The sequence below is a fragment of the Drosophila gunungcola genome, assembly GCF_025200985.1.
Source record: "Drosophila gunungcola strain Sukarami chromosome 3L unlocalized genomic scaffold, Dgunungcola_SK_2 000009F, whole genome shotgun sequence".
Classification (NCBI taxonomy): domain Eukaryota; kingdom Metazoa; phylum Arthropoda; class Insecta; order Diptera; family Drosophilidae; genus Drosophila; species Drosophila gunungcola.
The window spans coordinates 2327528-2343546 of NW_026453181.1; the positions used below are offsets into that span (position 1 = coordinate 2327528).

The 16019-nt window shown below is 39.5% G+C and overlaps 3 protein-coding genes across 3 annotated transcripts in view; 1 reads left to right on the plus strand and 2 right to left on the minus strand.

Annotated features, from left to right (window-relative positions):
• The window catches only part of LOC128259766 (pericentrin), a 28405-nt gene that overhangs the window by 10354 nt on the left and 2032 nt on the right, over positions 1-16019 (minus strand). The window contains 9 exon segments of the mRNA XM_052992319.1: positions 123-692; positions 694-1080; positions 1082-1288; positions 1931-2056; positions 8431-8646; positions 8823-8963; positions 9505-10398; positions 10458-11618; positions 11620-12510. Of these exon segments, the coding sequence (XP_052848279.1) occupies positions 123-692; positions 694-1080; positions 1082-1288; positions 1931-2056; positions 8431-8646; positions 8823-8963; positions 9505-10398; positions 10458-11618; positions 11620-12510 (4593 nt within the window).
• LOC128259771 (CTP synthase) overlaps positions 1-16019 on the plus strand; it is a 42920-nt gene that overhangs the window by 2801 nt on the left and 24100 nt on the right. The gene's annotated exons all lie outside the window — the stretch shown is intronic.
• Positions 2994-4623, minus strand: LOC128259775 (putative odorant receptor 71a). The gene is made up of 3 exons (XM_052992337.1): positions 3669-4623; positions 3344-3610; positions 2994-3285 (listed from the first exon to the last, which is right to left on the minus strand). The coding sequence occupies exons 1-3, from the start codon at positions 4482-4484 to the stop codon at positions 3232-3234; spliced, it is 1137 nt and encodes a 378-aa protein (XP_052848297.1). The 5' UTR covers positions 4485-4623; the 3' UTR covers positions 2994-3231.

Here is a 16019-nt window from a genome sequence, read left to right on the forward strand (position 1 = left end):
AAAACCTGCCTTACAGTCTATTCGATTTTATTGGGATCATGCGTTTAGCACTCAAAGACAGAGGTGGGGATAAACTCAAAAGGGGAAGCTGAGATCCTTGGTTAGATCGATCCCAAACTCACCTGAGATTGCAGATCCTCGCGATCCTTCTTGCCACACTCCACCACTTTGTCGCCCTCGCGGCAAAAGTCTTCGATCATTTGCAGCAGGGTGACGGTGGAGTTGGCCATATCCCTTGAAGGTTGCTCCTTGACGGGAGAGGATGAAAGCAGATGGCGCGCCCGCTCCTGGAGGGCCACAAAACTGGCCGACGATTGATCCAATCCCTGATCCTGCAGGCTCTTCATGGGCCCCAGGCCATAGCCCTCATTGTAGTCGGTGTGGTTCAGGGAATTCAGCTGCGAGAACTGATCCCGGAGAGCCTGCAACTGCTGGCCCAGCTCGGCATTGCGATCGATTGTGTGGCTCAGCTGCTGTTGCAAGTTCTGGCGATCTGCCTCCGATTTAATCAGGCGGTTCTTCAGCTGAACCAGTTGAAAGGATAGCTCTGAGGCATTGCCCACATGCTGCTGAAGATCTGGAGGCAACGAGGTGTGTGTTTTCGCCGCCTCCGGATTGCTGTTCTTCCGCTGATTGGCCACGCCCAATTGCTGGTCATTCAGTGAGTTTGTGCGCAGGAATTTGGACAGCACCTTGTTGCTGGGCCGCCGCTGTGGTCTTCAGACCGTCCTCTGCCTCGCAGCAGAGCTCGTGCTCCTGTTTCTCCGGCTCATCCAAATGCTCGGAGGACTCATCCAGTGGCCGTTGCTTGTGCAAATCCTCTGACAAATGCAATAGGTAGGAAGCTTCCGACTTTAGCCGCTCCAAGCAATCATTCAAATCGAAATCCTCGCTTGGCTCTTCGTTGCTCTTGCTGTCGATGAACTGCACCAAACTGGGATCCTCGACAACTTCCAGCAGACTGTGCACATCGGGCACTCGAAGCATTTGCTTTGTGTTGTTTAGGGAGCTGCTGAGAGTGACCTCCAGGTCATCGCCCGCATCCTGACTGCGACTGTGGAATAGAAGGCGTTGCACTTCCGTCGGAGAGCGTGGCGTTCAAGTCCTCCTCACAGTTGGCCACACACTTGGCCAGTCGACAGAGCACGCTCCGGAAACTCTTGGACAGCTCCCGCAATCCATCCCGTTCGCAGATCACCTGCTCCAGGTCCCGGGCCGCATCGAAGGTCAGGTGGCGCTTGTTCTTCCGATTCAGCTGCTTCTCGTATTCTAATTTTATGCGCGACATCTGCGGGAGATTTAAGAAAGAGCGGTTATTACAATTATAATTAAAAGTAATCAAATAAAATGGAAAAACTGTATTTATCAAAGAAAGTATCTTTAAAAATTTGTTTCTTTTAAATTTTAAGATTATTATTGAATAATTTGTGCACTTTTTATATGCTTTTAATAAAAATAATTCCTTATTCCTGATTCCTGTTCGTGAGATTTACAAATTAAAAAAAAGGTAATCAAGTTGAATAGACAAACACATATTAAATAAATGATCTTTAAAAAAATATTATTTTATATTTCTAGTGACTTTTAGAATTTTTGAAACGGTTTTGCAATATTTATAAGTTTTTAATAAGAAATACAGAAACCGCCTGATTTACTCTGCGAGAGGTTTAAAAAAGGTAAATATCTACAAAATATAATGAAAAGTAATCAATTTTATCAAAGATAAATCTAACCAAAACCGATTTTAAAATTCAAATTTCATTCACTGTTGAATTTTTAAATTAAGGAAAAATGGAACCAGCATAATTTTTCAAAAGTAGTATAACAAATTCCGCGTATTCATTATTTCTTAGTTACTTTTTAGAGCCAGATTTTATAGAAGGTTTGAAACTATAAATTTGTTTCCAATTGTTTCCATTTTTGTACTCACCTCGTCGGCATGTTTAATATTCAGCTGAGTGATCTCCAGTTGACTCTTGGCCGTAAACTTCTCGCGCAGCAAGATCAACTCCTTGGGCCAATGCTGGTCGTCCACGGTATTCTCCGACAACAAGTTCTGAAAATGGCAATTGTTTACATGGTTTTAAAAGTTTTGTTTATGGACAATGTGTGAAAAGCTGTTGCAACATTCTGCTGCATATTGAATGGAAATTCTCGGAGACAGATCAAGCTTTCAGACCAAACTTTTCCCGCCTTTCACCAAAGCATAAATATTTATGGTTTCAACTCAAAATATTTACATGATATAGATGGGAAATGATCTGTGTGTTTTTTTTTTATTTTTGATCTTCACTCTGGCTCATCCAAAGTCGGAGATACATTCGAGTGTGTAGGGTGCGTTGAGGGTGGCAAAGACGGAAACAGACCAGATACATAAATCTTAATAAAAATCGTCCCCACCCAAACGGAGAAAAATAAGAAGAAAAGGGAGTGGGTGGAGTTGGGGTTTATTTTTGGATGGAACTACACACCCTCGCTCATGAATTAAACATAAAGCTGTATTTAATACAATTAAATATAGCTCAAACATAACGATTTAAAAGCAATTCAATAACCTTATCATCACAAAGTTCTCTTATCTCTGGGAGATTCTGGTTTAGCTCTCTCGTTGATTCTCTGAATTGCTCACTAAGGGGTCGTGATCCCGGCAGATTGTGAATTTTCTTTGTTTTCAATATTTTCCAATATTTACTTGAGACTTTTACGTAGACAAACCGTGGGGTATACATTTATATGGTGTGGACTAAAGTGGAAAAATAACATAAAAGAATTTTCGGCTAGTACTTTTCTGAAAGATTTGAGGGTGAAATAATTTTTTATTTATATTTTTAAAAATCTAAATCTAACTTTTTGATTTTCTATTTTTTAATTAAACACATACAATTTAGTACATCAAATCTTTACATTGTAAAAAAAGATTTAACTTGATTGTAGATAAATGAAATAAACGTTAAAAACAGTGCCTTGTTTATTCGAAAACAACACGATTTGCCATGGCTAAAGCTTTTCCTTCAAATCTGTGTGTAAGTAAAATTGCAATTTTATTTTCGTCACTTGCAATTCTACACTTCATGTGCACTCAACATATAGACGTGTATTTCGTGCAATGCTATAATATATTTATAGATCTTTGCATAACAAGACGCGGCAATAAATCTCCAAACGAGCTGCGAAATCTTTCGGCTAATCCAAAATAGAAAGCATTGAGTTCTGTAAAGTACAACTCCGTTCCTATTCGTTCATGTTGAGCAGCAAGGCCAGCAGGCTGTAGGATTGATTCATGGTCTGAAATAAAAGGGTCTTATAAAATAAATCTCTAAGAGCTAGTCCAACTTGAAACAACCTTGGTGAACAGCATTAAGCCGACACGAAAAAAGCCACCGGCTTTTAAGGACATGGGACGATTTAAGTAGACCATAAACATCAAGACGAGGCGACGCATTTCAGCATTCATATCCGGCCAATCGGAATTATACATTGATTCGGTCAAAACACTTGCCGAATCAATAACACCGTTGCCATAGATGCTGGGCAGCATGATTTGCATGATCATTGACAATAAATACTGAATCATTCCAGCAAACTTTCCCAGATCCTGCATGATGGGACTCTATAGGGATTAACAGAGTTACATCTATTACTTGCAGCTACAATTTCACACCACTCACCATCTGCATGCTGTAAATGGTAAAGCATATGGTCAAGGAACTGACCAGAATTTGGGTGAAAGTGCTCTTCGAAATGAAGGTCTCAATGTCCAAAGCCTGTTGCTTAAGTCTCTTGTGGATATGCACCAATTCTACGAACTTCTCCCTAAGCTTCTCATCATCATGCCGAAGACTACTCAATCGCTTACCCAACATTCGCAGACAGAGCGATAGATGCAGCATCATATACCAATTTACAGCATCCATGGTAATGTTGCAAATACAGATCACCGGAATGGTTATAACCTGATAAATAAATGGCAACCAAAAGAGACCCGGCTGCTGAAAATCGAAGGGCATCCACATCCAGAAGGGCAATTGATTAGGAATGTCAAACAAGCATTTGATCACAACAAACGGGATTGCACCTACGCTGCACATGGCATAGAAAATGAAGACGCGGCTAAAGCGTCGATGCTCGAGTTTCCACACATCCGCTTCCTGTTTGCTCTGGAGCTCAAAAAGATCTGAAGTACTCCATTCGGTCAAAATGCCTTGAGCCACATGGGCATACTTCCAGTTATTGACTGTCTTGGCCGCCAAGGCAGTTGTGGTCAAGCAGATTAGCAGGACATCGGCGGTGTGTTCTATATCCCTGCTCATCAAGGCCTCCACCCACAAGAGGACGACAAAAAGCAAGGTAAAGGGAACATGCAGAAGGTATCCCTGCCAGCTATTCCAATTCGGACTGGAAACCGATCCTGCTTTTGGCCAAAGACTCCACGACGACAGAATTCCCGTCAAGCGTCGCACTGGTTGAATTCGGTCGTAATCCATTGCACCCGTCTAAACTCTGATTAATGAAATTTATTTGCGGATCTACTTTTTATAGGGCTGCCCTTATTGATTTGCCTAATTGCTTAATTTTGGGGGCGGTTCTGGTTCTGCGACATTTTCAATTAAAATTCACTTAGCCAAGACAGTTGGCTGATTTTACATGAAGCTTGGCTCATTTGAATATCCTGCAACTTATTTTTTTGATTTTATTGTAATTAATTTTCTTCCAAATAAAAAAACATTTCCCAGCGGTGTGCAAAGACTGTTTAAAAATTAACAAAAACCTTAGACTTTATTAATAATTTTAATAAAAATTTACTTTTGTGAAATAGATTGGTTCCGTCAGAAAAATTAGAAAATGTCCTGACTTTTTGAGGAATAACACCAGTCATTTAAAGTCAGTTGTATTTTATTGAAAACCTTTGTATGTGAATTTATAATTTATGTTGTCGCAAACCATAAATTAACGAATATCTCAAGAAAATATTTTGCCGATGCTGATTAAATATAATCATTTGTAATCACAGTGCAATATTAGCCCTTGTGATTCAAAATTATACAATACTGAGTTTGAGCATATAACCCAAAGTGAAAATCGATATTACCACTCCTCAGCAAGCGCTTCTTAGTACTTGTTCCGGGCCCCGGAAAGTTGACTAAATATATCTCGAATAAAGATTCCAAGAGAAACCGAAAATTTGCGCCTTGAACAAAAATAAACTCCTCATGGACCGGAATGGGAATTCTTCGGTTTTAATTTCTTTTTTTTTTTTAGGAGGGAGAAAGAGCAACGACTTTTCAAGTCAATTGGGAGGAAAGACAAATCTTTGACAAAGTGCAGACTGTTTGTTTATTTAGTCTGTGTTTTTTCGAAGTTTTTTGAGTGATGGACTCTTAAGAAGTTTGGTTTGTTTAGTCATTTCCTTTTGCTTACTTTTGAAGTTCCTTTTTTTAGATCCGTAGTCTCCTTTTATTTTCTTCAATGTTTTAGCACACAAAATCCGTTAGATTTGAATCCAAGCATTCGCACAATTTTTTCACAATAATTATCTTGTTTGTTATAGAAATATAGCCATTTCCTTTTGCTTACTTTTGAAGTTCCTTTTTAAAATCCGTAGTTTCCGTCTATTTTGAATAATGTCTTAGTACACAAAAACCGTTAGATTTGAATCTAAGCATTCGCACAAAATTTCCAATTAATGGACACAATAAAACCATTTAATATATTTGTTTGTATACAGAATTATTTTCCGCTTCTTGGCAATGATTTGCCTATTTTGCTTTTCCCAGGAACCACTTGAAGATCGCGAAGATTTGTAGCATTTATAGCGCAAATTCTCTTCCACTCTCACAGAAAGTCAGTTTGTATTTTAATTTAGATGAATGAATTACTTGAAACAGACGCACGCACGCATTGAAGTAACGGTAAAGACTGAACGCCACCCAAAGCAGGAAGACCCTTATAATGTAGATTGGCGGAGAGAACGCCAGAGATCGGCGGAGAGAACGCCAGAGATCGTCGGAGAGAGTGCCAGAGAACGGCGGAGAGAGCGCAAGAAAGAAAGCACTGCTTGCTTTACATCTCTTTCGCTGTGCGTGTTGGAATTAATTCAAATTTATGAGCGTTAATTTTGAAAAGTTATGTAGACAGAACGTACTCTTTTCATCTCCTCTTGTGGGGGTGTTTCTGCTCCACTTTTCCCCTATATTAATCCCCATTTGAGCCACACTTCCTGCTTTGACTTTATTAGCTCCGTTTCATGACTCGATTAGAGAAGTGTGAAGTCAATAATATATAGTACTGTGACAACAGGACGAGCACATGGTTGTCTTTCAGCGATTATTTGGCGCGCTCTTTTAATGTTTTTACATACATACATATATCTTTGCATTGTCATATATTCCGCAGAATGTCTGCCAAATTTGCTGTTGGCAAACAGAACGATCGCCAGATAGCCCCCATATGATACATATAAAAGACTATTTTCTGACAGCATAAGTGGGGCGGGACAAATTTTGTGAACAGAGGTAGGTTTTTGTACCAGAATGATTTGAGTTTTTCGTATTTGGATAGTGCGTAAACATACAGTGGATATTATTTAAATAAAATCTTTGATATTAAAAATAAATTATGTTACAAATTTTTCGATATGAGGATAATTTGGCATTTTGTTTAAAAGTCACAAGTTTAAATGAAAGTCTTAAGGAGTTACATGGGTTTCACGGTTTCAAAAAACTAATTTTATTCCTTATTTTCTTATTACATTTTATAACTTCTCTAGAATATTGCCCTAAGTTTTCAAGTTGATCCGACTGATAGTTTTGCAAATACAGCTTGTTAAACTGTGTTTTTAAAGTCGGTTGTCAAGAATTTTCGCGAACTACTCAACCGATCTTAATGAAATTTGCAAAGGGATTATAATTTACTTTTTTTTTTTATTAAAAACAAAATTTAAAAAAATAAAAACGAACTGAAATTTTCACCAAAATTACCATTTTTATGAAAATGTCTGTCAAAAATACAATTTTTTCCTTTGTCAAAGGCCATAAATTGTCTTAACTAAACCACGTGTATTTTATTTTGTACTTTTGAAGATCCTGCAAAAAGTTCTGCTGTCATCGGAAAGAGACCTTTTTTCCAAGGACTCATGCGCAAATTACGCTGTAATAGCCGATTTTTTTTTTTTTAATTTCACAAAATCTTTATTGAAAATGTATCTTTAAAATAAAAAAAGTTTTAATAGTGTTTCATTTGTTATATGAAAAATAGGCCATTTTTTGTACGAGATAAACCATGTAAGCCCTTAAATCATTATGATTTAAGTGTAATTTACTTTAATTCTTTAGTTCTATCTTAACCACATTCTGGTTCTTTTGTAAACCCTCCAAATATTTGAAAACCATTGTTCGACAAATTAGTGTTTTTAATCGAAGTGACCTTTAACCATAATCTACTGTCAACACAAAGGCGTATCCAGCAGTCTTTGACCTTCGATGGATTTATTTTGGTGTCGCACAGAAGAACACGAAATGTGTCTCTGACAAGCGCCATTCCAAAGGGAGGTCTTTTCTAGTTTATTTCGTATCCCCCGGCTGCTGACACGTGGCCACCATATTTGGTGAGGTACTGAGGATTGATGCGGCTGCTGGAAAGGATTGAGGCATCTGTCAACGATTCTAGGGGATCATTGACTGACGGATATAAATAGAGGCATGCCCAGGTATCAAAGTGCGCACTGATTTAATGCTACATAATTCGAAGTGAGTTGAAAGTTCTTTTGGCACACGTTTGTGGCAGCATGATTTTCATGTTGCTCTGTTTTTGGCACTCTTTACTTTTCCTCTTGCTTTCATTTGTGTTTTGGCTACTTGACAAATTTCGCACGTTTTTTTCATGTGAGCTGCGTGCAGTGCGTTTAAAAATAATTTATGCTCGCGGTGAGATTTTGGCAAAGGGAGAAAAGTTAAGATTAGAACAATCGTTAAAGTGAATCACACTTACTACGTTTACGTTGGGCACTGAATGAATTCCTTATTTTGTAAGATAACGATTATAAAAGTCTGTGTCAATTTAAAAAAAATAAGTAAATGAAAGCAGTCTGTGTATTTATGTAAATGGCAAAGTCTGCCCAGTTTAATTAACTAAAATAATTAAGTTGAAAATAAATAAATAATTGAAGAGTTTGAAAATAATGAAAATAATAATAATAATAAGAAATTATATTTTCTTTAACTATTTATTAAGTTTCATAGTTTTAAACGAAAGTAAAGTTTCCAATTAAAGCAAGTAGTTTTCAAACAGCCCTATTAAAAAAATTGTCTTGATTATAATTTTAATAAATAAATAAATTCAAAATGTTTTGCGAGTAACAGAAAACGTGCAATGAGTTAAAATATTAAAGCCATGCCACATGCCATGATGCATCTGATTGCCTGTTCCGCTCACCTGAATCTGCTGCTCCAACTCGGTGGCGATGTCCTGTCGAGCCAAGGCCAGTTGCTCCTGCAACCTCCTTTCGTACTCCTCGATGATACGCTGGATAACCTGAGATTCGTTATTAAAGTTCAGCTCGTCCTCATCGATGATGATCAGAGAGGTATTCGCTGGTCCATCTCCGGAATCTTTTTCCGCGCAGGTACGAGCGGGTGATTCGGTTGCAGGCTGGGTTAGTTTTTGCATTTGGGTTGTGATTGCAGGTAGTTACAATTGGTTTAGTTCGTTTTATTGGGTTATAAAGTTCGAGGAGAAAAACAAGAATGGACATGCATTTAGTTAGGTTAGTCAAAACAGGCTTGGATATGAAACATTAAAAGGGATTTAAAGAGTGGGGTGCAAACCTTATAATCATCGTCACCCTGACGGCGCTCGTAGAATTTAATCCGATCGCTCAGCTTGCGCACCTGATCCTCGTGGGCCCGTTTTAACTCCTTAATATGAGTTTGGTAGAAAATCTTCAGGTCGGCTACATCTATTGAAATCTGATAAAAATTGATTTATAGAAATTAATATGTTTGCATTTAGTTAAGAGGATTTGGTAGGAATAGATTTTTCTTTATGGTAAACTTTGGTTAATTAGGCATTATATAGAAACCAAGTTTTGGTACTATAGCAAGATGATTGAACAAATTTCTACTCAACTTAAAAAAAAATCATTGAAATTATTTAAAAGTAAGACTTTTCCTGTCTATTTTCATACAATTATCAATTCGTTTAATAATATATATTTAATATTTATTAGCATATTAAAACCAAGAATAGAACTCCTTATTAAGTGGATTTACGTATTTGTAGTATTACATAATAGGAATAACACTTTATATTGAGTATTTTTAAACATTATAAGCTTGAATTTAATTAATTGACTTATTTAAAAAAAAAAAACTCAGTAAATCGCGCCTAACAATATTTAACATCTGTTTGCACATGTTATAATTTGAGAATCATCTTATATAAAGCAAAAATCGAAGTTTTCCTCCTATTTGCGAAATATGTTTAAATATAAATAACTAAACCACTCACATCTTTGCCCGCTTGTCCAGTCGTCTCCCCCAGGGAGTCCAGGCCACAAGGAGTCATCTGCCTGTGACTAGGACTGAGCAGCAGCACAGCTCGCTTCCGTTTACGCGGAGAAGGTTCCTTGGAGGACGCAGCGGTCGCCAACTCCTCGGGCAGCTGATCCATCTCGGAGCACTCCGAGGAGCTGTCCCCGGCCAGGTGCTGTGACTTGTGCGAGAAGACATCGTCGGAGAACTGTTTCTCCAGATCGGCGCACTTGTGCTCGAAGTACTTGCGCAGCTCCTCCATCTGCTTGGCATGTTCCGCCTGCTGGCCCTGTTCGCTGCTCTGTTTCTCGCTCTCCCACTGATCGCGGGCAATCTTCAGCTCCTGGGCGCCCAGCTCTCGACACTGAGCAATCTGTTGGCTCAAATAGTCGTCGAACTTGCGCTGGACCATCAGAAAGATTCGCTGTTCCGCTGGCAGCAGGTAGGTGTGGAATTGTTCGATCTGCTTGCTAAACGCCGGTGTCCACTCTGGATTTATGGCCTGCTGTCCCAAGTCATCGTTGGTCTGGAACTGGGGCAACTGTCTTTCCTTGGAGCTGCGCGATCCGCGCTCCTCATTGTCCGTAAGGAAATGGCGATCCAAATCATCGTCGCTTTCGCTGATCAAATCCATGGAGATCTCCGAGAGCCGCTGCCCAGGATTGCATTCCTGATCCGCCCAGCCCACACTGGAACGTTTCACCGCCTCGATGGCCTCTTGAAGTTGCCGACGCAAGTTCTGCACTTCGCCGCCAAGACGTTCGGCATCCGTCTGTAGCTTATCCCGCACCTTTAGCGATTGTTCAAGGGAATCTGCTAGTTTGGCAATCGTCTCATCCCTTCGCGTCATCTCCACATAAATGTCTATGGTCTGTGGAGAAAGAATATTATTTAGAAATCGCTACAGGTATGCATGCAATATATACTTACTGGTTCCAGTTCGTCCTGAAGAGTGCGATATTCCGTGGAGTTCGTCATTAGGGAACTGGAATCCCTGGCTGAAGCTGGACCCGCACTGGATTCCCTTCTGCCCGCCTCAAGCTGCATGTTCAACGAGGCCAGGCAGTTGTCCTTAGTCTCAAGTTGGGTATGCAGTTCCTGCACTTTGGCCTCCAGTTGCTTCAGCATGTTTAGGCTCACCAAACTGGAGCTGCTTCCTTCGGCCTTGTTTGTGCCTGCCTGCAGTAGGGTTTTCGACTCATCTAGTGACAAAGAAGGTGGTCCCTGCTCCTCTTCGATGGTGGTGGTGCTCATGGAAAGCATTCTCTCGCTTTCTTCGGTGATGTCCTCCAGGACGTCCTTGGAGAACTCCGTGAGAGGCACACGCTCCATTTGCTTGAGTTCCATACTGTTGGTACTGCTGGTTACTTGTGTTTGTTCCGCTTCCGTTGGCGAAAGTTTGGGGGCATTGTCGAAATTCATCTGCTGATTCATGGCCATCAATCGCAGCTTCATCAGTTGCAGGGAACTCTCTTCATCATCGTCGTCCTCGTCCTCGTCGTCATCTTCATCCATTTCTAGAATAGTTAGTTCCAAGGGTTCCAGTGCTTCCGGTTGCAGTCGTAAAGTGCTCAACGCTCTAGCTGCCTTGCGTTCCATGATCTGAGGCTCCTGAAGCGGAGGTAACTTCAGAGTTTCCAATGTAGACGTAGGCCTGACCACCTCTTGAACCTGTTCCTCCTGCTCCTCATCCAAGTCCGTGATTAAGTCCACTTTCTGTGAAGTGTTGACCGTTTCTTCAGCTTCGTAGGTCACTTCAATGGATTCATTCGTGGCCACAATCTCCTCCATTGAGTGATCCTGCTCTTCGGTTAATTGGCTTTCATCGACATGAGTTTCTTGCGGAGCACTGGCACTACCTGGAGCCTCACTACCTTCAGTTTTGTCTTCCCTTTCCAGAACGGGTTCCTCAACCAACTCGGATACATCATCCGTGGTGCTTTGGTTACTCAGACTCTGATCTACGGACTCCTCATCCTCATGCAGGGAATGTACCGGTTTTCTCTGCTCCAAAGGCAAACTGATGTCAAAGTCATCGTCGTTGGAGGAGAGGCTAACCTCCACTTTGGAGGCAGCTGGAAGATCCGAGCCTTTCTTCGCTTTCATCCTCGTCGTCGACCAGGAAATGCTGAGCCAACTGGCCACCAGATAGCTGGGCATCGTCGATGCGAAACTCTTCCGCCTCCTCATCCTCATCCTCATCCTCGTCCGGATCCGGATTACTGCTCAAGCTTTTGGCACTTAATTCCTGACCCTTTGGCCGGGCAAAGGCTGCTGCCTCCGAAAGAGATTCCAGTGGGGAGTTCAGCTGCTCCTCCACCTCACTGATCTCGATGGCTTCCTCGATCTCCTCCTCAATGCTACTGCTAGTTGTGGTTGTTGTCGTAGCGGTTGTTGCCACAACATCGGCACTGCTCGTCGTTGTCGCCGTCGTTGTGGTGGTTGTTGTCTGCTGCTCGGCCATGTCAATGGTCATGGAACTGGTGGGCTGCTCAATGCTGTACGACGTCACCGATCGATCCTCCTCCGAGAGACTGAGATTGTTCTGGCGCCTCAGTAGTTCGGCGGTGTCCGTGGAGGTAACCGCATATGGGGTGCTGCTCGATGTGACCTCCGTCCAACTGCTCCTCGAGATTATGTAAGTGTGTGTGGAATCATTGTCGGAGTCGCAATCAGCCGCAAGTTCCTTATCGAGCTCTGTTGTAGCCACATGCTTCAAACTCTCGGGGGACTGTTGCTCACTCGATGAAGTCGGCTTCTCAAATATAATATTTAGCGTGGGTATGAACTCAACTTCCACACAAGTTGCTTGGGCTCCAGTGGCACGAGATGTTGCCGCTGGGCCTGATGTTGCTGCTGTGGATGTTGCTGTTGCTTCTGATGTTGCTGTTGCCACTGATGTTGCTGGCAACTCTTCCACTGCCGCCGCTTCGATCGCCTTGTAGCTGACACTGGCACTGTGCGGCCGGAGCAATGATGTGATCTGTAATGTAAATGATGGAATATTAATGGCCATCCAATTTGTGTTCCTACAAACGTATTTCTTTGATAAATTACACTTTAAAAATTTGCCATAAAATCATATAGTTTTTCAATGATTCTTTGCGGCGACATCTATAATATTTTTTTAAATTTAATTACTCATTATTAAACAACTTTTGGAAAATATAAGAAAAATAAGGAAAAAAAAGCCGGTGACTGTGAATTCTCGGAGCATCAATAAAAAAAATAAATAATTACCTGCTGATTTATTAGAAGCAGTAATGATCAAATTTTTAAAAGGATCGGTTCAGTAACTTTTATGTTCACTTACTTCAAAAATAGTTCTTCGGGAAAATCGACTTAAAGTTTTCCATACGTGAAAAATCGTTTAAAACGCTTTAACTCCGTAAGTTTTAGTCGGATTGACTTGAAATTTGTACAGAATATTCTCAACATATTGTTGATTCAGAAAAAAATATCAATCTAAGCAAATTGCATAACAATGTTATTGAAGTAAAATTGATTTTATTTACCACAGGAAACTCTGGCATTATTATGATCAAATAGATTGATGGAAAATATATATATATAATATAATTTATTGCCTAAGAAATGACACCATTTAAGTAAAACATTCGTTGGATTACATTCTTCCACACTAAAAACCAGAGAACATTCGGATTTGTTTGAACAACAAATGAAAACAAGAGAAGAGCAAGTTTTAATTTTTCGTTGGCCCACTTGTTGTGCCACCAGGCCGTGCCACTTGAATTTGAGGCAACACGCGTCTGCCGCCATAAATTTATTTTTTAGATTTTGATTCGATTTAATGATGTCACCCAGTTGTCAACGTCTGAAACGCATTGTGAGGATTCTTTTCGGGGACCCCAGTCTATGTGGCCCACTAAACTTGGGCGAAAGGTGTTAAGAAGCGACTTTATTACGTAAACAAATGCGATTGAAAACTACGAAAGATATGGATATCTGTTTGGCAACATCCAATTCCAATTTGACCTGCATCTCAAGTGTGGATCTGTGGCTATCTTTTGGAGAAGGGAAGACTACTGCCCACATTCATTCCTTGATGGATTGCAGCTGTGTCGGTCGTAGGTTTCCCTTTAAATTATAATTAGAAACATTTGAGGCATCTTTATGTTTGGTAATAAAGATCGCTCCGCGGAGGAGTTGCATATGCTTCAATTATTTATTTTTGGACTTGCCCACATTAATTAAGAAAGACGACTCTGTCCACTCGAGTGATCTATATGTTGGAAGGTGTTCGAAACGTGTGCCACACATGCATCCGTTCCCAAATGAGTGAGGAAATATTTAGGCATTTTCCAATTACATTTTTCACAGCTGGAGATCTAATTAGATTGCGTGCATTCTTTTAAACATATATAGGCATGTGCCAAGGCGATGCATTTGACGGAACAATTGAATACGAATATTTTTTGAGCTTATTGCGTGATTTATACAGTTGAAGTCATACTCGTAAGCTAATATTTTAAGGTGTAACAAAAAGTACATTTCAATGTACGTATTTTATTGTGATGTTGTTGATTTGATCATTAATCATATGTATAATTAATACAATTTATTAAAACACAACAAGATTTCAACTGAGCTATGATATACACAAAGAGAAAACGGCATAGTATGATAAAACATTAAAATTTGTTTATAATCGTACTTAAAATAAACTAAGAACATGAACCTGGTTATGTAACAGGAAAATTGTAGATTTCCATACTTTTTCATTTTAAATCTAAATTTGTTCATACTTAAAAATAAAAATGAAAGTGTAACACACTGTGATTTAAACAAAACACCGCTTGGGACAAAATCAGTATTGAAATTATTTATTTCATAGGTAAAATATATGGATTTGCCATGTTTTTTCTTTGGGAATACACTTTATAGGAGCTATTTAGTCAACATGCCTTAATATTTTGCAGAGCCGACTTTTCATATAGGCCTAGTAACTACTGTAATTGAACATCTGCAAAAGACAACATTTTCCACATTACACATACGCCATGTGGGTCAAGCCGTAACGCTTGACAAAGTTTTAGAATATTAGCGGAAAATATTTGTGCCAAAGTATTGCAATTGCAATTCTCAGCCATATGGTAATTTGAACGTCCTTGAACTTGTCAGGGCAAAGACAATCGAAGCAGGAAGTCCCAGGCCAGCGTTATCCTTAAACGCGTATCGGGATAACAAGTTTGCCATCATAACCATGACAACCGCTTTTCTTTGAGTGTGCGTGCCTCGTTGAAGGGAAAAAGCGAAAACGAAAGTTTTTCCCACCTCCTTGCAATGTTTTCAATTTGTTGCTATAGTTTAGTCCTCTTTTTGGGGCCGTTGTTTGGGTGTGACACACATTTCAGCTGGATCGTCTGAGGTTTTTGCACTTCGGCGACTAATAACAACAATGCCACTCCCCCAGAAGGAAAGGGCACAGGACCTAGCCCAACGTCTCCTTTAATGGCGCCACTGCCTTTCCTTTGATTTTTCATAAGATATTGTCGATAAACCTTCAATAATGGCACGCATATTGGCGAAAATGATTAAATTAATGACTTCGCCAGGCGAAAAGTTGACAATGAAATATGTTGGACTAAAATAAACTGAGATTAGGGAAAGGAGTAGATTTTCTTTTGCGTTTTAAAGAAAGCTGGTTATATCATATTACAAACTTTACCAATTTATATAGTAGGTTTGGAAATATCCTGCAATAAAGTTGTTCAAATAACTTGTTGCTATTATGTAAACTGGGTTTATTTTTGAATTGACTAAATATTATTTTTAAAAGAACTAAGCATTTCGTAAGAAAATAATGGTTATGACAGCCGAAAGACTTGCCAATTGCTATAACTTTGCTCAATATAATATAACATTAATTAAATTTATATATATTTATTTATTTAATTAATAGGTAATATTATTTTAGGTCCTTGCATGTGAGAACACATTTAAATTTATTTAAGCAATTAAGTTCAGCAGTGTAAAAACTATATTTATAAAATTATGATTCTGTTAAGCTCATTTTAATGTTTTTTACGATTTATTTTATTAATGTACGATGTTCATGATTTCTATATTACCAGAGCTATTTTTCATATTCACTACTATACAATAACAAGCTCTAATGTGGATCATTACCAAGCGTTTTCAAATGATATTAACACACTTTGGTGTCGAGTGATGCAAATGTCACTGGGAGATGTTAAAGATCACGTTGCCGACAATAACTCACATGCAATTTCTCCATTTCGCTGCTCGCCACCCATTCGATTCAATTCAGCGGCAAAGTTATCTCAATTAAATGCAATTTACAGTCACTTAAAAAAGTCCATATATCGACAACGCCTGTTATGAGTTACATTGTGCCAAGTTCTGCGTATATGCAAATTTCTTAAGCAACTTTAACGGCAAAGGCACTGCAATTTTATCTTTTTAGAGCTATAAATGTGCGGGGAACCGAATGACGAGCGACGCGACCGC

Coding starts and splice junctions, on each gene's coding strand:
- LOC128259775 (XM_052992337.1), bottom strand. CDS start 4,484: ATGGATTACGACCGAATTCAACCAGTGCGACGCTTGACGGGAATTCTG. Junction 3,611..3,668: donor CCATTTACAGCATGCAGATG/GTGAGTGGTGTG, acceptor TAATCCCTATAG/AGTCCCATCATGCAGGATCT. Junction 3,286..3,343: donor GCTTAATGCTGTTCACCAAG/GTTGTTTCAAGT, acceptor CTTTTATTTCAG/ACCATGAATCAATCCTACAG.